The sequence below is a fragment of the Heterocephalus glaber genome, unplaced genomic scaffold, assembly GCF_053883595.1.
Source record: "Heterocephalus glaber isolate CG9 unplaced genomic scaffold, H.glaber_assembly_v1.0 deba00001272, whole genome shotgun sequence".
Classification (NCBI taxonomy): domain Eukaryota; kingdom Metazoa; phylum Chordata; class Mammalia; order Rodentia; family Bathyergidae; genus Heterocephalus; species Heterocephalus glaber.
Window position 1 is genome coordinate 316,508 of NW_028258235.1, and position 23,205 is coordinate 339,712.

Here is a 23,205-nt window from a genome sequence, read left to right on the forward strand (position 1 = left end):
TTATCTTAAGTATGGCTAGTTCTGCTTACTTTTGGGGTGCACTTGCAGGGGATAGCTTATTCCATACCTTCACTTTCAGTCTACGTGTGTCCTCAGCAGTGAAGCAAGTTTCTTATAAGCAACAAATAGTTGCACCTTGTTTATCCATCCAGTCTCTGTATTTTAATTGGAGAATTTATCCATTTACATTCATGATAATAATTGATATGTAAAGTTTACTATAGTCATTTTGTACCTTGTTTCCTGTTTTTCTTTTTTCTTCCTCTCTCATAATCTTCCTTTGTGGTGATTTACTCTAGTGGTGCATTTTAATTCCTTCCCCCCTTTTCTGGTTTGTCTATTATATACTTTGTTTCATGGTTACCATGAAGATTACAAAAATATCTGATTATAACAACCTGTTTCAAAATGATAGCAACTTAACATGATCATAAAAAAGAAGAGGGCCGGGATGTAGCTCAGTGGTTCTGGTGGCGGCCTTGCAAGCACAAGGTCCCGAGTTCAATCCCCAGTACTAAAAAATAAAAAACAGAAACAAATGAAAAAACAAGAGAATATACTATGGTAATAAGAAAACTTAACATTTACACACCATTTTTCCCCACATTTTAAATTTTTTGATACCCCATTTTACATCTTTCTACATTGCCTATCTGTAACGTATTAACGTAGTTGTCTTAGTCACTTTCCTTGTCACTGGGACAAATTATCCTACACCTGCCACTTAAAGGAGTGATCTATTTGGGCTCACAGTTTAGAAGTTTCAGTCCATGTTTGGCAGGATTTAACACAGAAATGGTATGGTAAAAGGGCCTGGGAGGAGGGACGGTGCTCACGTCATCATGGCCAGGAAGTAGAGGGGAGCCAGAGAGTATGCCTTTCCAGGTCAGGCCCCAGTGACCTGTCTCCCTGAGCCAGGTACCATCTGCTAATGGCAAGTCAACCATAGCACCTCCTAGGGTCCAGCTGTCTTCCGAAAGTCTCACCTATGAGCAGATGAAGCTCTTGGGGGATGGTCCAACTAGGATCCCCAGAATATTCATGTGCATCTCTATGTAAAATGCATTTAGTCCATCCGTAAGAGTCTCCAAAGTGAACAATTTCAGCAGTGCTGAAAAGTCGTAAGTCCAAAGTTTCCTTTGAGACTTGAAACTCTCAGCACAGCAAGTGAAGCTCAATGCTGCTAGTAAAAAACTCACAGCTGCTAGTGTAGGGCTTACTACTGCTAGTGAATGACTCACCACTGCTACTGAGGGACTCACCAGAGTAGAGGACCCAAAACGGCTGGTGTAGGTCTAGGCAAGGCTCCTATGGGACTGAACTGCTAGTGTAGGACTCAGCACTGCTACTGTAGGGCTCACCATGGCTAATGGGGTACTTACCACTAGCAGTTTGTGATACTTAGATTGTTCAGTGTCACCCACTCTTGAGACACAGGCATCCTGGTCAGGTGCTAGATATTACTGCCATCTGTTCCCTGCCTAGCCACCAGTGTCTCCCTCTGGGACTTGTGGTTAGAGGGAGAATACCTGACATGGCTGGAATCAGTGTGCTTGTTATAGGGAGTCATGGAGGTTGCTGAGGCATTGACCAAGCTTCTCTAAAGGTGTGGCTAGCACTGTGCTCTGTACCCTGTGTTCCTCCTTGATCTCACCCAATGGTGTTTCTGCCTTATTGCTGGGGCCATGTTTGAGCACCAGAGGGTCAGTTATGCTGTGCCAGGAGTCAACGTTACCCAGGGCAGACTGTTCCTTGTCTCAGACAGTGGCCAGCCAAGCTGCAGCCGCTTGTGGAAAGGAGTCCACACTAGTCAGGGAGAAGCTGCCCTCAGCTGGGTTTTCTTGCTCTTGTGTGCAAGTGGCAGTCACTGCTGATGACCTGGTTCAAAGTGGTGGTAAAGACCAGCCACTCACCAAGAATAAAGTCCAATCCTGGGAGAACTGCTGAGAGAAGTGCAAATGCACTGATATGGGTAGGGTCACCTTGAACACAGGGATCATAGAAAATGCTCACCAGGTAACCTGAAAAGATCTCCGTTAGTTATTTAACACACATGCAGCAGAGCTGGTGGAGCATGTGCTGTCTCAGGCTCCTGTGTGGGAAGCAGCTGCCAGTCAGCTGGGAGCCTCTGTTCCCTCACCAACCCCTCCCTGGAGCCTGGCTCTTGGGTCCTGTCACTGATCCACAGCACAAGCAGAAGACAGAATTGCAGGTGGCAACTTTTATTTAGGGAAATGCTGTCCTTACAATAAATAAAACAGAGAGGTTAAACCCTCAAACCACACATGACAGCAGCCCCCTGGATGCTGTAGGTTGGGCTCTCTGCAGCACCCTTCTGCAAGGTGGGCCACCAGGGTGGGGCACACATGGAGTCCTTAGAGAAGGCCACTGGGGTCAGGATAAGGGAGGCATTTGTGAGGCCAAGCCAGCCTGGGACGTCCTAAGGCTTCAGAGCTGTGCACACGTGAATGTCACTCCTGGCCCTACGCCACTCAGGCTGCACATGTGCTCAGGTGTTCTCTGCCAGAGCATGGGTGTTACACTGTTCCTAGTTCACCTCCCTGAAGTACTGGGTGCTGTGTGTCCTCTTCTGCAGCAACCACTTCTAGGGCAATGACAGCTCCTCTCAGGACTCTCATCTATGGGACCAAACCCTGGTCCCAGTGTTCACCTGGGTGGGGTACATGGGGGCTGGGGGCTGGCTGCTGCCTGAAGGTCCTGGCAGGGGGCAGTTCAGGGAGGCTCTGAACTTCAGGGTTCTGTGCTTAGGTGAAGGCTGATGGCACTCGATGTACAGGGAAAGGCTTATACTTGCCTACAGATACCCCAAGTTCGGTTTTCTCAAGCACATTCAGGAAGGCACGTTTCTCCCATCTTTCAGGACATGTTTCCTCCTCCCAAGTCCTCATAATGGACAGACATGGAAGCAGGACAGGGCCAGGAAAGGCAAACGGACTCCTGAGAGGGTCTGTGTCACTGGGGAGCCAGGGCGTCCCCGGGCCCACCTTTCAGCCGGCAGATGGTCAGCGGGGTTGGGCTGCTTGACAGAGGCGAGAAGAGGGGCCGCAGTGTGCCAGAGAAGGTTGTCTCGGGGAAGGTGAACAGGAGCGAGCCGTCTGTCACACTGTAGAAAGAGAGGTGTCCAGCCTCATAGTCCAGGAAGATGCCCACACGCCTGGGTGGGTCCCGCATTGGGGAGAAGGCCCGCTTGGAGGAGGAGTAGTAGCTGCCTAAGAACACCAGGATCCAGAAGCCGTTGCTGGCTGACAGCTCGCCCTTCTCCTTTCGGTTGACGTTGTCCCTGCACACGCCCAGGGCCCAGCTGCTGCGGTCTCCAACCTCCACCTCCCAGTAGTGGCGGCCTGAGGTGAAGCGCTCCTGGCCCAGTACACAGGGTCCGGGGTCGAAGCGCTCCGGGCTGTCGGGAAGAGCCTGCCGGAGGTCACCTCGCTGCACACTCCTCCTGTCCTCGGAGAGGACCAGCTCGGGGTTGGCGGTGTCTGGGTCCAGGGTCACATCACCTGTGGGGAAATGCCCACAGTCACCCAGGTATGGGAGTACAAGAGTCAGCATCTCAGGCGCAGGCCCCAGCGGCAAAGACCTCCTTGCCCCAGAATAAGGTCATGTAGCCACTTCTAGCTACCCCTCACAATGTGCTAGGTCAGTCTGATCCTGCATCAGGCGACAGGAGGAAATCTGATTGGTTTGTTTGGTCACCTGAGAGTTCTGGCCAGGCTTGATCCTCCTTCAGAAAGGAGGGTGGCTGTCACCACCCGGCCATGCGCCAGGTGACCGCTGGTTGGTGTCTTTGTGGTCTGGCACAGTCCCATAAGAGCAGCCAGTGGGTCGAGGCCAGGACTCTTCCTGCACGGCCGTGGCAGGGCAGAAACAGACTCAGTGTGGTCTGTCCCCCTGGCTCCTGTTCTCATTCATAACGAGCTCCTTCTGCCACACTGGAGTTCGTGGGCCTTGGGACCGGGCTGCTCACCCGGAGGACCAGCGTCAGGAGAGTGGGCTAGAAGGTCCACATCCCCCAACAACTGATCTCCGGAGCGGGCTGGGGCTGGAGGTTGAGTTTATCACCAGTGACTGACAATTTAAGCAATCGTGCCTATAGAGAAGAACCTCCACCAAAACTGCCAGATAAGGCCCAGGGCCTGTCCACATTCAGGTGTGGAGGACAATGCCCAGCATGGGTGCGGGACAGCCAGGCCCCTGCAGACCACGCCCACACATCTCTCTTACTCTGGTGGCTCTTCAGCTGTGTATTTTATAGTAACCAACAGTGTTCTCCTGAGCCTCATAAGCCCTCTTACCAAATTATCCAACATGGGGAGGGGTTGAGGGAACCTGACTTACAGCAGGTGGGACAGAAGTTTGGGGTCTCTGGGTCTCACAAAGAGTGTCTGAAGTGGAGGCCAGAGGACTCAGTCAGAGCTGAACTGAATGGCTGAATGCCAGGGAGCTGGAGCATGTGTCAGCATGTGAGCTGGGGTTTCCTGGCCACATGCTGTCCTGATTAGATTGTGTGGAGCCAGCGGCCAGGCCAGGGTACACTGCTGGTTTCCCGGGTTCTGTGCAGCACTGTCCCAGGTCCCCCATGTGCCCCAGGCCCAAGGGCCAAGGCCGCCGTACCCACCTCGAAACCTCCGCAGAGTCTCCACCAGCCCTGGCACTCTGCACACGGTCCTCAGCTCCATAGGCACCACCTCTGGGGGCTGGAGCTTCACATCCTGTACCCTACAGGGACAGCACACTTTTACCTTGGGGGCAGCAGTCTTGCCCCCCGCCCCACCTGTCCAGGAGGGGATGGTGGCTTGTACCTGCGCAAGGCATCCTTAATGTCCTGCATGAGAGAGGAAACGCGGGCTCAGTACTGATGCCTGTCACGTCACCCTCCCCCAGCCCTGGGCACGGCTGCTTCCTCCTGCTCAGGATGCAGGGCCTCCCCCGAGTCCCAGGTGGGCGCCCTAGGTGTCAGGGACTGCGAGGCTTGTGTGCCTGCCTCCAGGCACAGGCTGACACTGCTCAAGGGAGTCTCTGCCCCTCAGGAATTGACCCTGTTTCCCTGCAGGCACAGGGCCTCGGGCCTCTGCCTGGATGCTCTTCCCGCATCTGACCATCTGATCCATGACGGCCTCTTACTCACCACAATGTCTGAGCTAAGACTCCAAATCCTGTCTTCACACAAACCCCTGTGTCCACATTTTCAGGTCACCCTCCCTCCTACAGACTTCCTGCCATTCTGGTGTCCTACAGCACAGGAGGGCAACTGTGGTCTGTAATCCCAACTGCTTAGGAGGCTGAGGGAGGAGGGGTCACAGCTCAAGCTCAGGAGACCTATCAAGACCCTCTCTGAAAATAAAATAAAAAGGGCCAGCGTTACAGTTTATATCTAGGTTCCCTCAGAGCCTCATGTGCTCAGAGGTAGGGCTTTGGGAGGTGGCTGGGTCATGGGTGTGATGCTGGGAGGGGAAGCCTCATGGGAAGAGTGGGTCACTGTGGGCGTGGCCTGGAAAGGTCTATCTCCTTCCTCTTCCCTTGAAGGCTTGATGCTTGCTGCCTGCCACACCGTGAGCAAGGCCCCTCTGCGATGCCTCTGCCATGCTGCCCTGTCTGGGAGTCAGCTGACTAAGGACTGAAACCTCTGCAAACTGAGCCAAAATAAAGCTTTCCTTTTAGTTGCGGGTGCCAGGTATTGTGTTTCGGCCACAAGGAAAGTTAAGATAGCTGGGGTGCATCTCAGTGACTGAGCAGCACCCAGGATACGTGTGAGGCTCTGGGTTCACCACACCATGGGCGGAAAAGCACTCTGTCAAATAAAATTCAACTAGCTGCTAGAGAAATGTTGAGTGGCCTCACTACAAAGAAATTACAAATGATCAGGTTGACAGGAAATGCCAACATCCCCAACTCAGTCAAAATACAGTCTGTACATGTGTCAAACATCTCACTGTTCCCCATGATGCGTATAATTACTACCTGCCAGTTAAAAAAAGATTAAAACCTGCCAGATGTGGTGGTACACTTCTGTAATCCATGATATTTGGGAGGGTGGGTCAGGAGGATCTCAGGTTTGAGCCCAGTCTGGGCAACTTAGTGAGGCCCTGTCTCAAAATAAAAATAAAAAGGGCTGGGGAGGGCCGGGGATCTAGCCCGGTGGTTCTGCCGCCTGCCTCACAAGTGCAAGGTCCCGAGTTTGATCCCTGGTACCGAAAAGGGTGTGGGGGGGTGCTGGGGATATGGCTCAGTGTGAAGGCCCTGAGTTCAATCTCCAGTACAACAAAACTAAAACAAGCAAAAAACTTGAAAACCAGCTAAAACACAAAACCTTTCAGCTTCCCAGGGCCCCTCAGCCTACTGGACACCCTGGCCCTGCTTTACTGACCTGGGGTCCCTGCCTCCCACTCCTCTCTCCTCTCTCCGTCTGCCCCTGACCCCCTGAGCCACAAGCCAAGTCACTGGCCCAGGACACCTCTTCCTGGCGCTGAGAATCTCCTGGGTCCAGAGGCCTCTCCCAGCGGATGCTCCCTCAGGAAGGCACACAGCATCCCTCCTTCTTAGGGCCGAACCCTGAACACAGCCTTGTTCCACACAGGAGTCAGAGCCACCCGGTCTCAGGTCTACACCGTGCTGGGCACAGATCTGCGTTTCAGTGTCTGTGGGGCAAAACATTCTGCCAAGCCCGGGAAGGACCAGGGCAGACCCTTGCATGGGGCCTCAGTCCCCACCCACATCCACTGTAAGGTGGGGAGACGGAGGCAGGGAGCCCACAGAAGGATGAGCCAGGCCCGTGCTGACAGCCACACTCTTCAGCACAACCTGGCTGCTGCTAAGCCACAGAGGAGGGCACCCCAAGGGTTCTGGTTCGGGGCACCAAGCCAGCTAGCACAGCTGGAGCCCAAAGGCAGGAGACAGGGCAATGGGGAATGTGCCTGTATGTCCTGGGATGCATGGTGAGCCTACTTTGGGGATGCCCCACGTGGCCCTCCTCCGCTCACCTGCAGCAGCCCCAGTGCAGGCAGCTGGCAGCGGGCCTCCAGCTCAGCAATGAGCGTGGCCAGCTGGGCGCTCTGCTGGCTGAGGCGCACAGCACCCTCCCGCAACCTGGGCAGCACCTCTAGTTCTTCTTCCTCCAGCCTCTGTAGCAGCTGCTGTTCCTCCTCAGCAAGGAGGCGACGCAGACGCTCGAATTCGCCAAGCATGTTCTGCCGCTGGGTCTCCACCATCTTCTGTGGGGCCAGAGGGACAGTGAGGCCAAGACCCATGTCCTTGGGCTGCCGGGACCCCAAATCTACTACCCAGGGCTCCCTGTACCCCGAATCCATCATCCCAAGCTGTCTGAACACAAAATCTGCCACTCAGAGCTAGCCAGGCCCCAAACCCGCCTGCTTGGGGCCTCCTAGACCTCAAACCTACCCCTGGGGCTACCTGGACACCAAGCCCAGCCCTGAGGCCAGCAAGACTCCAACCTCGTAGAGCTTCCCAGACCCTAATCTAGTTTTGGGGTCTCACATACTCCAAACTCGCCGCCCGGGCCCAGCAGGTCAGCTGCCACCCTGCACCAGCCACACCCCAGCCTGCCACCCAGCGCTGGTCAGACCTTGACTCTATCCTCTGGGGCCACCCTAACCCCAAATGGCATGGCAAGACCCAACACCTCTATCCTTTATCCCAAACCACCTGGGGCCTTCCCACGTCCAGCCCCTCCCGGACTTCCATGCCTGCTTCCCTACTCCGAATCTACCACCTCAAGCATGCCAGGAGTCCAGGACAGACACCTGGGGCAGAACGCCCCAGGCATGCACACTTACACACACCCTTGGCCCCCCTCCCTTCGCCCAACCTTGGCGGCCTTGCAGTGACTACTGACATCAAGTTTAACCCACATCGTCTCCAGGGTAGACACAGATGAGCATCCTGTCATCCTGCATCACCCACTGCTTCTGCCACCCAGACCCTGCCCGGCACCTGCCTGCCACAAGGCGCAGGTTTCCTCTGCCTGGGCTTGGAACAGCAGTGCATCCTCCATCTGTCTCCGCAGGTGCTCTAGAGACTTCTCCAGCCTTCCCTGGGGATGCAGAGTGGGGACAGAGCCATGAGACCCCCCAAAGCACCCAGTGACCTTGCCCCAAGGTGGCTCTGAAGGCCCTGGGACCCTCTTCTCTAATCAACTTTTCCTCTTACCCTTCTCCTCCTCCCAGGAAGTCAGTGGCTTGTGGCCTGCATGAAGGCAGCTACTAATGCCTGTATCGCTACCCCAAGGAGACGGTGTGAGGAAGCAGGGCTTGAGAGAAAAGAAGGCTGAGAGCGCTGTGCCCTGCTCCACAGGAGGACACCCCAAGATGACACCTTGAACCCCAACCTTGCATTCCAGCCTTAGGACTTAGCCAGCCATCTCCATATGGCCAGACAGGTCACAGCTCAGCCTTCATATCCTGTGTGTGGCCAGGAGTTTGGACACTGTGGCCTTGGGCAGGCCCTGGCCTCCTCCTATCCCTCGTCCTATACTAAGCCCTCCTCCCCCTTGCAGCTGCTGCACAAGCCAGACAGAACTGGGGCTGTCCCCTCTGGGGCTGGCTCACTTGTGGTCCCCAGTCAGGGCCAGGCAAGGAGTGGGCCCTGTGGGATGCTGCATAGCCTGGAGACTCTGGCAAGTGGAGGACAGTGTTGTCAGTAGAGCCAAGCTCTCCAGACCTGCAGGGCAGGGAGAAGCGGTCAGCTGGGCCTTCCCCCAGGTGACCATCTATAGGCACCTGCAGGAACAAACTGGCACAGGACAACCACCCCAGAGAGGTGCATTTGGCAAGTGGGAAGAAACCACCTAAAAGCAACCCTCGAATTTCCAAGAGGAAAATACAGCCTTGATCTTCCATTACTCCCTCACCCCTCTCACTTCCTATAATTTATCAGCCCTGAAGTCCAAGTTCCCTTCCTTGTCTCCCACTTTTCCATGGCTTATCATGCTTTGTTAAAATGGTACACAGGCGGGCCAGGGATTTAGCTCAGTGGTTTTGCCGCCTGCTGTGCAAGCGCAAGGACCTGAGTTCGATCCCCGGTACCCCCCCCCCAAAAAAAGGTACACATGTGTGCCCAAATCTCTGGCTCTTTCACTCCTTTTCTGTGAAGCCTCTGTTTATAAGAAATTTTACATATTGGTTCCACTGCCTGCCTCACAAGCACAAGGACCCAAGTTCGATCCCCGGTACCTCTCCCAAATAAACTTAAAATATTAATAAAACTTTTCTGTAAGTGCCCTTTGTCAGCTTTTTAGAACCCAGGCAATAAACTCAACAAGATGGAGGAGAAATTTCTTCTTTCCTGCAATCGAAAAGGTTAAGTGCTGTCCCCTGAGAGTCCTGGGTCAGCTCGGGGAGCCCCTGGGGCTTTCTGCACCCATCTCGGTTCCTGGCGGCAGGAAGGAGAGCTGGCAGGCTGACTGGGGCGTGGATGACACTGTATGGAGAACCATCAAGAAGTAAATCCACAGGCATCTACCCGTCCACAGGCCCAGCATATGTGTCTAAGTCTTTTTGAAACTCAAGGCAAAGAGTGTTGCTGCTCAGATTTAGATTCAGAAGTTCCTTCTATGGGGACTCAGAGCTGAGTACTGATTCCAGCATCAGCTACAGCTACTGGCTGATCTGACCCACTTCTCACGCAATGCACAAAGCAGGCTGTAATGCAAAACATGAGCTGCGGTGAAGGTACAGCTCAGCGGCAAGCGCTTCCCCGGCATAGAGAAGAAAAGCCACGGCACCTCAGCAGGACACAGCCCAGGCTCTCTGGGCAGTCTGGGTTTTGAGCAAAGAAGGTGGGTGGCACTCTGGTATCAGAGGTAGAAATGGCCCCCACTTCCCACACACAACCAGCACAGCCCTGGAGGGGGCGGGGTTGGGACTCTTCCGAAGACTCTGTCTCCATCTTTCCAGCTTGGCCCCGGCATCGGCTTCCCCAGGACTCAAGCCCTGGTCCCGTGGCGGGGCTCTGCCAACAGCCCTCAGGGCTCAGAAAGGTCCCCTGGGAGTCACGCAGAGCCAGCCGCCCTGACCACAGCCTTCTGCTTCTCGAGCTCCTTCCTGACCCGTGGCCGACGCCATTACCGTATTTCCTCCACCGACCCCTGCACCATCCCTGGGGGGGGGGCTCCACCTCCCCCCTAACCCTAAGCGCCCAGCGTCCCAGAGCCCACCAGCATCCTGGCTACTCCTGCCCCTGGTACAGGGAGAATGCGAGTCCCCGCCTGGGACGACTACCCTGGCTGGTGGACGATCAGCCCCGAACTGTACCCGAACCCCCAGCCCAGGCCCAGCATCAGATGCGAATCCAGTACCTCGTCCCCTCCTCCCCAGCTTCCCATTCCCCGCCCACCCCCACCCCACCCCCTCGGGCACCTTGAGCTCCTCGGCCGCGTCCTGCAGCGGCCTCACGCGGTGCGCCCAGTGCTCGCCCGCGCGCTCGCAGGCGGCGCACAGCAGGCGCAGTTCGTCGGCGCAGAAGGCGGCCAGCGGCTCCCGGTGCGCGGCGCACACGCCCTGCGGGACCGGAGACGGCGGGTGCAGGCGCCGCGCCATCTCGGCCATCTTGGCCAGCGGGCGGTTGGGGCGCAGGTTGCTCTGCGGGGACAGCTCGCGACACTCGGGGCACGCGTAGGGGCCCTCGGGCTGGCCCCAGCAGCGCCCGATGCACTCGCGGCAGAAGTTGTGGCCGCAGTCGGTCATCACGGGGTCGGTGAAGTAGTCGAGGCAGATGGCGCAGGTGGCCTCCTCCTGGAGGTTGGTGGACAGGTCGGGGGTGGCCATGGCGAGAGGGCGATTCCCGCGGGGCGAGCGCCGGGCCCGAAACTCCGGTGACGCGGGAATCCCGACAGCACGGGGCTCCGGGACGCCGGCAGGAAGCGGAACCGCGGCGGAAGCAGGAAGCGCGGGGTGCTTTTTTTTTTTTTCTTTTTGGAACCAGCTTTCGTCTGGGATTGGCCGCGACGGGTCACGCGGCGCGGGGCGGGCGGCCCCAGAGCGTGGGTCGCGGCTACCGGGCGTTGCAGCTGGCCCTGGGAGCTGGGACAGCTCGGGGGACCCTCCTCCTGCCCCTCCGGTCCGCGCCCACTCAGGAGCCACGTTCTCGGACTCCCTCGCGACTTGGGGAGCAGGCCAGGCTGTGGAGCCACGGCCGCGCCCTCTGCCACGATTCTGTGGGAACCCCTCGCCCAGGAAAGTACATTTAGTCTGGACTTCTGGAGTGATGGGACTGAGGGCCTCTTGGAGTGTTTTTAGGAAAGTATGCTGGGGGGCAGGAGAGGATACCCCCAATTATCCTCAGCATCTTTTGGATTTTGCTTTTCATGTGCAACTTCAAGGGGCTGGGGGAGGCCAGTTGTAGCTTTTGAGAGTTCAGTGTCCACCAGGGTATCCAGGAACCAAGGAGGCAGAGCTAAAAAATAGACCACCCTGTGCCAGGGTGATGGTGCGCTCTTGGAACCCCAGCGTTCTGAAAAGCGGAGGCAGGAGGATCCCAAATCCAAACCCAGCCAAGGTAATTCAGTGACTTAGTGAGGCTCTGTCTCAAAACACAAAGTAAAAAGGGATGTAGTTCAGTGAAAAGGCTCTTGAGTTAAGTCTCCAGTGCAACAAAACAACAACAAACCAGATCACACTGCGCTTGGTGCAGCTGGGTATTCAGAAATCTGTCCACTAGGGAGCTTCTGCCTTTCTACAAAGCGCCTGTCAATGTAGTCTCAACATTTGGCCACTTTAATTGTGATTCTGTTTGGAGAAAGTCCCCTGCGTGCTGCAGATGGCTCCCATGCCACAGACCTGGCAGTCCTGACCTCTACCCCTTCACCCACATAGTCACTGTGGAGATGACCATCTGGCCGGACTTGGGTGTCCCCAGGCAGAAGAAGGGGTGCAGGGGCCCAGGGAAGGCGGCCTGGGAGTAAGTACGCAAATGGGACCCATCGTTCACACTGTAGAAGGACACTTCGCCGGCCTCGAAGTCCAGGAAGACGCCCACGTGGCTGGGAGGCTCGGTCAGCGTGATGGGCATGGTGGTGGGTGCCCAGGGCAGCAGCTGCTTCCCCTTGGACAGCTGTATCACCCAGAGCCCGTGTTCGGGGGACTTGGGCATCCTGTCCTTCTGGCTCATGTTGTCTCTGCACATGCCCAGGGCCCAGAGCGCATCCCCGAGGAGGTTCACACCCACTTCCCAGCAGAGCCTCCCTGAGAAGCTCTGCTGGCCCACAGCACAGGGGAAGGCCAGGGATGGGTCCCTGCCACAATCAGCGGTGGTGCTGCCCTCAGGCAGGGGGCTGAGGTAGCGCCGTTGGCGGCTCTCATACAGGGGGAGGTAGGGGTATGCCAAGGTGGGGTCTGGCCTGGCAGCACTTCCTCCGAAGAGGAACAGGTGACAGGCGAAAAGGTGGGGCCAGTCAGGGTCAGAGGTGTTGAGGCAGATGGCAGCTAGCGACGGAATGGCCCCTCTGGTCCCCATCTCCCCAGGCACCCTTTCCCCCAGGAAAGGCAGTGCAACGCAAGGCCCCATGGGTGTGTGGTGCCTGGGGGAGGGGCAGGGCATCATGAGGGCCCCAGGCCCCAGGCCGCACTCACCTTGAAAGCCCCCAAGCACGTCTCTCTGCCCAGGAACCCTGCACACAGTCCTGACGGCCACCTCTGGGCACTGCACGCTCAGGCTGTGCTTCCTCCAGGGGACACAGGCTCACTGTCCCTTTCAGCCCCACCCACACAGAGCCCACCTGAACCCACTTCTGCCACCACCTCTGCTGCTGGTGACTGCATACCTGGTCAGGGTGTCCTTCATATCCTGCAGAGAACAGGGGGGAGAGCAGGGAATGGACTCAGCTCTCAACTGCCACCCCCATGTCATTCTTAAAGCCACCTCTGTTGCCCACTTCTCTGGGACAGATTAAAAATGTCCTTTCTGGCAGAAAGTGAGCTGCCACACCCACCAGGAGGCCCTGGGGCTTACCCTGACCCCGACCCATTCCCAGCCCATGGCCGGGTGCCTGGGGAAGCTGTTCTCCTTTCCCCTCAATGCTCTTTGTGGCTTCTTTGCCATGTCTGAATGGCCAGCTTCACTACTCTTGCACTTTGGGGCCATTTTAAAGTAAAATGGGGCTGCTACAGATGTTGCCACCGTCCATCTGGTAACAGAGTGGCTGAGCAGTTCGTGGACAGGGACTCTGCATGGTGTGGGTCGCTGAGCAAAGCGTCTGGGATGCAGCTGGCCAGTGAGATTTCATCACACTGCTCAGAATTCCACGCAATTTAAAGCTTATGATTGTATAATTCTGGAGTTTTCTACTTCTTTCAGGCTGAAGTTGACCACGGGTAACTGAAACCTTGAAAAGTGAGACTGGATGGGGGGGCTTCCTCTTTAGGTGCTCCCTGGGTGCTCTTTAGGTGGGTGCAGACCAGCCGGATGCACAGAGCTGTCACGGAGAAATGGGGGTGAGTGAGGTGCAGCTGGCTGAGGTTTGGCGTGGGAGAGAGGCTGCAGTAACAGCTCAAGGGCCCTGGGTTTGGAGGGACTCTGGGAATGGGCAGCTCCCAAGCACATTAACACCCTGGCCTAGAAGCTGCATGGGGTTTAGGCTGTTCTTCAGTGGCCATGCCGTGGTTTATCCTTTCCAGCCCCCTCATTTCCTAGGTCCCAGCCCCCAGGACCTCAGGATGTGATGTACACATGATCCTCCATTTAAAATGGAGTTATGTGCTGACATATCCACTTCAAGCAGAAAACCTTGAAAGATAAAGATGCGTGCAGTGGCCCTGACCTACTGAGCACCCTAGCTTAGCCACATGGGGCACGTGGATACTGGTGCTGAATGGGAACTGTTTGCCTGTTGCTATCTCGGAAAGATCCAGATTCAATATGTGAAGTTTGGTTTCTACTGACAGCACATTTTGTGCTCCACGGTCGAGCTGAACCATCATGACTGGGAGGTAGGGTCTTTAAAAGGTTAGTTGAGGCTAAGCGAGTTCATTCAGGTGGTTTCTGGTCCAACCTGAGCAGTGTCCTCATCCGAGGGAGAGATGAGGTCACGGACGCCTGTGGAAGACAGCCTTGGGAGGACAGGGGGGACCAGCCTCACCACACCCTGACCCCAGCCTCCAGCCTCCAGGACTTACACAACCAAGTGCCATTTGTTAACGCTCTCAGTCTGTTGTAATCCAAAACCTGACATGGAAAGCTGACCTGATGGGTACCCTGTGACACATTCCACCTCTGAGCTCTTGGAAGGTCGCAGTCAAAACACAGGCACAGTAAAGAAACCACATAATGTCACCTACAGCTCTGTACATGTGCTGTACACAAGACAGAAATGGATTTCCTGTTTAAACACAGGTCTCGGCCCCAAGATACCTCATGACGTCTATGCAGATATCCCCAATCTGGAAATATCTGAAGTACGAGATGCTTCTGGCCTGAGCAATTTGAGCAAGGGTAGGCTGCATTCCTTCACCTGGTCCTGTGCACCCCAACCACACCTCTCCTGCACCTCATCCTGGAGCAGAGCCCGTGGGGCAGCCTCACCTGCAACATCTGCAGAGGCTCCCGCAGGCTCCAGTCCTCCAGCTGCAGCAGCAGCAAGTCCAGGGAGCGGAGCTGCTGGTCCAGGGCAGCCTTGCTATTTCGAAGCTGCACTGCTGTCTCCTCCTCCTCCCTCTTCAGGGCCTGGAGGAGTCTCTGCTCCTCCTCTGCCAGGAACAGGGCCACCTTCTCAAACTCCGCCATGATCCTCTGCCTCCGATCCTTCACTCTGTCCTGCAGGCACATGAGATGTGGTCCCCACACAGGACAGCAGTTCTCTGGGTCACAGTGTACCTCCCTGAGTCCCTGGGAACCCACAAAACTCTGGCCAGGGTTGGGAGCTTTAGGTGGAAACTGGGATCTTTTCAGAGGAACAACACACTGGGCCCCAAGGGGCAATGTCCAACACCCTAACATTCACGTGCCCTGGTACTGGTGGGGATCAGGGACACCCCCTCAAAGAGGGCCACTTGGGGATGTTTCCTAAAAACCACAGGAGGCCACTGTTTACAATTGGACACCTGCTCTGGTCCCCTGCAGACTAGGTGGGAAGTCAGAACGGAGGCCCCAGAGCTGCTGAACTCCCCAGAAACCAGAATTGGAGACACTATCTGGCCACTTCAAATGGATCACAAAGCTAGTCCTTACACAAAAGTAACCTGGGATGACCTGGCGCTCACTGATCCATTGTTTTCCTGTTGTTCTCCCTGTTCCTGCCTTTAAATGATGCCAATTATGAAATGACCAACCCTGTGCTCTGACTGATCACTCCAGCTCCTTCTGTCTTTGAAACCCACCTTCTCTACTCAGCTTACTTGCCATATCACGTGGAACAACAGTCTCTTGATTCTAGAACTGAATGTAAAGCCACCAAACCCTTTGCTGAGTGTAATGCTGTGGCTTGTGTCCCAGCACGTCCAGGATGGCCTGTGCCCAGGAGTTACAGGCCAGTCTGGGCAACGGTGAGACCCTGTAATTTTGTCCTCTGCTAAGCCTCTGATTGTCCAGAAAGCTCCATCACCTGAGTCTCATGTTTGTGTGAGGCTTCTTCTACCCTGTGTGTTGACATAATCAAAAGATTGCCTTTCCCCCCATCCACCTGTCACTCCTGCACCTGGCCCTGAACTCAAGGGTCTGAGGAAAGGTTTTCCTCCTTGCAGCAGGGAGGGGTGTGGGGGGTAAGGGTGGGGACTGGGACACCTTTAGCAGCACTTCCCACTGCAAGGAAGAGAGAAGGGAAACCTAGAGGGAACAGAACAGGGGTGGAAAAGGGGGATTTGGAGAACCGCCTGCCATTGGGCTAAGGTCTGCTCCTCCTTGGCTTGCAGCTTCTCCGTCTTCCTCACCTCCTCCTGCAGATACCCTATGTCTTCCTCCAGCTTCAACTGTGGGCGCACAAAACCACAGGATTCGGGACCAGTGGTGCCCACACCTCCTGCCAGAATCTCGATTGTGGTTTCTGAGGCTGCATTGACCCCAAAAACCACGCTAAGGAAGCATAGGGAATTGGATATGCCTCCTCCAAAACAGGCCCCTCTGTCAATGAATCAGTTCGGACCTCAAAATACATTCAGAGCACAACACCCCCAAATACACCACTTCAACAAGAGTTATTCACCACTTAAGAGTTATTTTGGGAAAAAATGTTATTTTGAGCTGAATACACTTTAAAAAAAAAGAAAAGAAAAAAGAAAACCTACAGCTGCGAGTCTCTGACCTTCCCTTTTTCTTCCTGAAGGGTGGAGGGAGAAAAGCTATCGTGCAGAAGCTGTCCTCCCTGTACCAGGAGAGAAGTAAGTTGTCCTCATGGCTGAGGACAGAGGTTGAACCGAGAAGTCTGTACCAAAGACCCTGTGACCTGGTCCTCATCCTCTGGTCACTTCTCTACCTGGATGCCCACCCCAGTCAGAGCCCTTTGGCTTGTTCTTCACCCTTTAGTTTCCTCCTCATCCACATCAGGGCAGTCATCCCCCAGTGCCATTCCAGGAAAAGGGTTCAGGGAGCCGGAGCTGTGGGGGTCAGAGAGGGCCTGGGCCTTGGAGGTCCTGTCAGCACCCACCTGTTCTGTCCCAGGAGCCGTCCTACCCTTCTGTGGTGGGGTGCTGCCCGTGGGTGATACAGCGCATCCCAGACGCACTCCTACCCTTCGGGCCTCCAGAACCTTGGTGGAGGGCCCCTGGTCCCCTGAACAGCCCCTCCCAGCTTCTGACCTTTGCCCCCACCTTGTGCTCCCGCAGGGCTTCCTCCACAGGCCACACCCTGTGCTCACGGTGCTCCTGCGCCTCCCTGCACACAACGCAGATGGGGCTCTGGTCCTCCAGGCAGAACAGCTTGATGGGCTCCTGGTGTGCAGGGCACAGGTCCCGTTCCTGCAGCCTGTGATGCTGCCGCACCATCTCAGCCACCTTGGTCAGCAGGCGGTTGGGCCGCAGGTTCTGCTGGGGCGACATCTCCCTTCACTCGGGGCAGGGGAAGACCCCCTTCTGCCTTCTCCTTCCTTTCTTGCCTTTTGCCTTCTCCCAGTTTGTCCGGAGGCATATGAGGCAGAAGTTGTGACCGCAGGAAGTTATCACTGGGTCCCTGAAGTAGTCGAGGCAGATGGAGCACGTGGCTTCCTCTTGGAGCTTTCGGGCCGGTTCTACAGCATCCATGGCTCCTGGGTTTCCACTGGGAGGAACTTGGGGCCTGGAGCTTAGAGCTGAACCCCAGACCTGGGCTCCGATGGCTCTGTGTGGTGACCCTTTCACAGAGAACTGGGATGAGGGGCCTATGCTGTCTCTTTCAGTTTTGTTAACAACAAAGCAGAAATGCCTTTTGGAAACTGCAAACACCCTTTGACCAGACGCAGCCAGAAGCCTCTGGCCATGCAAAAAGCATGCTCCAGACCCCACCCTGCGATCCGCCTGCTGGACGCCTGGCCAAGTCCTCATCCCTCCCATGAAGCCTGAACCCTGCAAACCCCCTAGACCCGTTCAGGGAGAAACCTTTTGCCCACACTTCCTCTGTCCCCAGCTTCCTTTCCTGCTGGCTTTGAACCTCAACCCTTCCCTAGGGTGACACTCACTGGGAGAAGCTCCTTTTAACAAGCTCAGAATAACTTTCCTAAATTCCAGTACAACAAAGGAGATGGAGGGAAAATGATTTTTTTCCATTAGGGAGGGGAGGGAAGTGCAGAGCAGGAAAGACACCATCTGTGCAGGGTCACAAAACTACGAACTCGTGTGCACACATGAACACCTACGTGTGAGTGCACAAATGCACACACATACGTGCACACCGAACACCAGCTTGCACACACGCACTTGTGCACCCGTGTAAACACACGTACACACAACATGCGCGTGTGCACAGAGGAGTGTGCAAACGGTCAGTCTCAATACTTACTGGGGTCGCATGCAGCGGAGACCCCCCCCCCCCGCCTTCCCCTTCCTACTTCCTGGGGTCTTTAGGGAGCAGGTCAGAGGAGGGTTTGAACCTCTAAATTTCGAGCGCTGACCCCGCGCCCCTCCGCGACCCGAAATCACAGTGTCCGGGGATCCAGAGAGGCCACGCTTTCCGCAGCCGAGCGCACGGCGACTCGGTGCCCGGGGGGTCCTCAGGTTCGGGGCTAGGCCCGGGAGTTGTCCCTCTGTCCCTGTGGGTTCATCCAGGGGACCCGGGTCAACGTGGCCGCCCTGGGGGCAGGGTGGCGGCCAAAGCTGCAGGACGCCCTCGAGTCTCTGGGCGCGGGGTCTCCCAGCGGCGGACCCGGACAACGGCTTGGGCGGGGACCGGCTCTGTGGCGTCAGCGGGGCGGGGCCCAGGGGAGGACGCTGGAGTCTGGGAAAGGGGGTCCTCCCGGCGGGAGGGGGCGGGGGGATGGGGTCCTCCGGGCTGGGTGCGGAGGGTGGAGGGGAGCCACGGCCCTCGGGGTGGCGGGGCTCAGAGGGGTGCGGATCCTGGCCAGCCGGGCGGGTAGGTGAGGTTTCTACCCTGACCCAGGCCTAGCCCTGACCCTGATTCTAACCCTAATCCTAGTCCTGGGGAGAGCAGACAGACGGGAAACGGAGGCTGAGGCTACGCGGCGATCGGTGAGGGAATCCGGCCCCCGAAAGCTGAAAGGTCCTGGTCGGCTAGGTCCAGGGTGTGCCAGTGTAGACAGCCTGCTGTGGGGTGTAGCCTGCGGCCTTGGCGCCCCCCCCCCCCCGCCAGAGCGGTGCCATGGGGGGCTGTAGGAGCTGGGCCTGGGGGAAGGGGATTAGGTCCCTGGGGTGTGGCCCTGCGGGGGCTGTTGGGACCCCGCCCCTTGCTGTCGCTCTCTGCTTCCCAGTGGCCAGGTAGGGGCGCAGTTCTTCCATGACTTCTGAGTCCCCACAACCCCAAAACATTGGAGCCAGGCGACTGGGACTGGAACCTCTGAGACCTAGCAAAAAGATAAACCTTTCCTCTGTCTAAGTCAATAGCTTAATTATTTTGTCATAGTGTCAGGAAGCTAACACAGCAGGTTTATATATAAAATGCAGAATGCTGATGGGTTGTTTATTGTCCCTGGGAATTGTGTAGCCCTGGGGTAGGGCACCCTCCAGGGTTGGATGTCAAAGTTTCCTAAAATACAGAAAATGAAAAAGGCAAAGTGAATATACCTTTGGAGTAGAAAGAGCTTCTCAAAAAGATGGGCACACAGGTAGGTTTGGCTGTGTTACCTAAACCACAGGTAGGCAGGGGGCCCAAGGAAAGACACAGGGCCTGTGGCACAGAGCACGCCCGGTCCAGTGAGCCTTCTGGTTAGGGGAAGTGCGGAAAAGCCACATAGCTAAAACGTGACATTGTGCATACATAAAACTCGCCAAGTACTAATTTTAATTCTAAGGGTAGCATATCAGCTTGCTCAGGCTGGATAACAAAATACCACACACGGAGGTCTTAAACCACAGAAATTGACTTCTTCCTGTTCTGAAGGCTCCAGAGACCGAGGTGTGGGCTCCCCTGAGCTTGTGCTCCTTGGCTTGCAGACACTACCCGCCCCCATGTCCTCACAGAGTCGGCACTCGGAGTGGGTGTCCTCTAGGGCCTCATTCATCGTGAGTGCCTCATTTCAAGTAGCCACATCCTGAGGTCCTGGGCCTTGCAATCCCTGGGGACACGGTTCAGCCATGACGGGCAGCACATACGCCAAGTGCCCGCCATGCCAGGCACTAAGGATCATGGGATTTCCATGACCATCCCATCAGGCCCAGGGCTCATGGTCCAGCTCAGACCAGCCTCTGCCTCAGTATGGAGGGAGCATCACAGGCAGAGACCACAGCCCGGCCCCAGGACCAGGAGCTCGAGGCCGGGGGGGAGCCTGCTGCTCAAGCAGGCATGGGAGGGCTGCTGTCCTGTGATAGTTAATTGATTATATCCACTTGCGTAAATAACCCAACTAAATTGGCTCAGCATAGTTCACCCTAGGGAAGATTATCACCAAAATGGGTATAAAAGGGAAACGAAGAAGGAAGGATGGCTTCTGTGTCTTTGGAGAAGCTCATCTTCAACTTCACCTTGGACGTCATCTCCTGGCTTCTCACAGACCCTTCAGCCTCCTAACATGGACTCGCGTGGGACACTACAGTGAGCACCAGCCTTTGACTGGATCCTTCAGATCTCCAGTGTGCAGACAGCCCCTTTCCACTCTTCCACGCCTGACTCTGTGGGTGGCCATTGTAGGCAAATAGTGTAAATTTTATATATTTTTACCTCTTGTATTAAATGTTTCTCTAGTAAGCTCTGACTGATACATGCCCCCACCTGGGGGGCGTGTAGGGAGGGTCAGAGGGCCCAGCTTCCTCCTGCTGCTTTAGTCAATGGCAATGCCAGCTGCTGATGTCCCACACCCTCCTCAGAGTGCCATCGGGCCCGCTGTGGCCTCTTCTTCATGGCCTGTCAGTGGGGCTTCTAAATCAGAAAACAAAACTCAGCTTTATTTTTTAGAACAGTTCTCAGCAAATTTGAGAGAAAGGAACACAGATTTCCCATCATTTCTTGCCTCTTGCCAGTATCTCCTACTGAAGGGGAACAGTTGTCACAGAAGATGAACCTATGTGATGTGGCATCTTCATCCAGCATCCACAGGCGACATCGGGCCCACACTTCGTGTCTGACCCTGTGGACTGATGACATGTGTCCACTGTTGTGGTGTTGTGCCGAGGAGTTTCACTGCCTGGAAAGTCCCCTGTGCTCCACCTGGTCATCCTCCCTCCTCGCTCTGTAACCACCCATTATTTTACCTTTTCCAGAACGTTGTATGATTGTAACCATACAGAATGTAGCTTTTTCAAACTGACTTCTTTCAATTGATGTGCACTTACGGTTCCTCCATGTCTTCTCGTGGCTCCATGGCTCATTTCTTTTTGTTGACAGGTAATACTCCGCTGTCTGGATGTATCCACTTTATCCAGTCAACTAATGAAGGTCATCTTGGTTGCTTCCAAGTCTTGGCAAATACCCAGAAATCTTTTTATTTCAATAGATTCTTCATGTTTCAGGGATTGAAGATCATATATGTGTGCATATATGTAATATATATTTACAGCCCTTGAAGAGGATAAATTCTTAGGACACAGGCAGTCACCTATGGTTTCTTGTACTTCTTTTATTGAGTAGTAAATGCATGCCCCAGAACATAGTATGTATAAGGTGCCAAGAATAAGAAAATTCGTATCCTGAGCTGCCTGCCAGTTGAAGACAGAAACCATAGGTACATTTGAAGCACCATGCACTCCTTCCTGCTCCCCCACCCCACTGCCGTTAACTGCTGTCTTGAATACTAGAAACATCATAATTCTAGATCATATGCATATTTTCTTATCAAATATGTTGCTTGATCTGTTTGAGTAGCTCCTCTCTAGCTTGTAGCCACAGATCATGCTATAGGGGAGGCAAAACTTTGCCCTTAGGGTTTCCAGTTGCACCTGAGAATTAGGTTGGCTTATGCTATGGTCTGAATGTTTGTCCCCCCCCCCCCCCCCCCGCCAGCCGCCAGTTCCTATGTCACAATCCTTACTCTGTACCCCCAAAGAGATGCTATCAGCAGTGAGGTCTTCTGTAGGCCATGAGTTCTTGAGGGTGGGGCATCATGAATGGGTCAATGCTCAGAGAGCCCCTCACCCTGCACCTTGTAGGGTCACAATGAGAAAAGCTGGCTGTGAACCAGGAAGCAGCCCTTTCCAGACAGGGAATCTGCCACACCTTGATCTCTGACTTCCAAACTCCAGAGCAGTAAGAAACAGATTTCTGCTGTTTATAAGCACCCACTATTTGTGATAGCAGCCCCAATTGACTAAGAAAAGATAAAACATTAATAGGAGAAAAGCACATAACTTGCATTTTCACATGTGCAAGTGAGCCTTCACAGGAAAATGAAGACCCAAGGAATGAGTAGGCCTAAGTGCATTTCCTAGGTTGAATGAAGAGCAATACTGTGTGAAGAAGCAAATAAAATATATGAGGAGACTAAATGAAGGTAAAGACAACTTTAATGAGGACTGTTGGTACAAACTTCTATCACTCTGGAGTGCCCAGCCCTGGTTGTGGACTATTTCTCCCCTGGTGTGGGGAAGGCATCTTTGGAGTTTCACCTCCTGCTTTCAGGAGGAAAGAGGAAAGTCAGAATGCTGTTTTACAGCTGCTGGTTTTCAAATGCTTTCAGCTTAGAGTAATCTGTATGCTTAACTGGCGTGTTCTGGGATGGTGGAAGCTGCTATCCTCAGTACCCAGGCCTCCTTTCTTCCTATTACTTTTAGGATTGCAGCCTTTGATTTTTAGTAGAATGACTTATTACACTTACAAACACTCTGCACTAAGGCTGACATAGTGCATCATCAAGACTGGTGGGATACACAGGTGAAGGTTCCAGTCTCAATAGTTTTTACTGTGTTATAAAACAACACATATATTCCAGGTGAGATACCAAATTGGTTTTCATGACAGACACCTGGAAGCATTTAACAAAAATTCATTCATTGCACCAGATGGTAGCACTTGTTTGTATTTAAGAAGCATTTTCTGAGCTATCCTAGGTATGCTGAGACTCCAGAGATCATGGCATCGCCATGATCATGTGCCCACCTGGCACATCCCTGCTGGCAGCCACTCTTCCCAGGTGTCAGCACATTAGTCACGGAGTCACCTGAAGACCAGCCAGGTGAGTTGCTTGCAAACCCACAAATGCCTGGCTTCATCAGTCCTGTCATGCCTCCTGGGGCCAATGCCAGGCACTCTTCTCTGCTGAGAGCACAGAGTGTGGGCCTTCTCCATGGGACTCAGACATGCATGTGGGAAGGCTTCTCTAAGAACTCATGCACATGATTTCAGAAGAACTTGGGTTGCTTTCTTGTATCCTTACTACTTTGCTTTTCTCCATTTCAGGTCCTCAAATCAATTCTCACATACCCATTCTTTCTCTCCCTGTCACTCATTCATGTACTGGTCTGTCCATTAAACTGTGGAATCTCAGCATATGTCTAATGGAGCATACAAGGCCAGACTCTTTTGGATATGAAGAACAGATGACAAGGATCCCTTCCTCAAGGGACTGGGTCTCCCACGAAAAGGCAAATTTCCTCACGAAATCATATCATGCTAAGATACATCCAGTTTCCCTGGAGTTAGTTGTCCAAATCCCTCCTCAATGCCATC

At 54.6% G+C, this 23,205-nt stretch overlaps 2 protein-coding genes and 1 long non-coding RNA gene across 6 annotated transcripts; 1 reads left to right on the forward strand and 2 right to left on the reverse strand.

Moving 5' to 3' along the window:
- Positions 1-2,206: 2,206 nt before the first annotated feature.
- Trim11 (tripartite motif containing 11) lies at positions 2,207-10,939 on the reverse strand. 4 transcript variants are annotated; one of them, XM_004874730.3, is made up of 6 exons: positions 10,395-10,939; positions 7,976-8,071; positions 7,002-7,229; positions 4,824-4,846; positions 4,640-4,740; positions 2,207-3,521 (listed from the first exon to the last, which is right to left on the reverse strand). In XM_004874730.3, exons 1-6 carry the CDS (start codon positions 10,800-10,802, stop codon positions 2,974-2,976), a joined length of 1,404 nt encoding a protein of 467 aa, XP_004874787.1. In that variant the 5' UTR covers positions 10,803-10,939; the 3' UTR covers positions 2,207-2,973. The 4 variants fall into 4 exon arrangements, with proteins under 4 accessions (XP_004874787.1, XP_004874786.1, XP_087067171.1 ...); XM_004874729.3 differs by having other exon boundaries at positions 7,002-7,232; XM_087211045.1 differs by lacking the exon at positions 10,395-10,939 and adding an exon at positions 8,586-10,343.
- A 676-nt stretch (positions 10,940-11,615) lies between these two features.
- Positions 11,616-18,400, reverse strand: Trim17 (tripartite motif containing 17). The gene is given in 5 exon segments (XM_021252117.2): positions 11,616-12,697; positions 12,797-12,819; positions 14,554-14,784; positions 15,840-15,935; positions 16,773-18,400. Coding segments are annotated over 5 exon segments (1,935 nt in total). The 5' UTR covers positions 17,490-18,400; the 3' UTR covers positions 11,616-11,829.
- Positions 18,393-20,911, forward strand: LOC110347459 (uncharacterized). The gene is made up of 3 exons (XR_002392103.2): positions 18,393-18,620; positions 19,093-19,213; positions 20,565-20,911. It is a non-coding gene; the product is annotated as an uncharacterized LOC110347459 (long non-coding RNA).
- Positions 20,912-23,205: the final 2,294 nt, after the last annotated feature.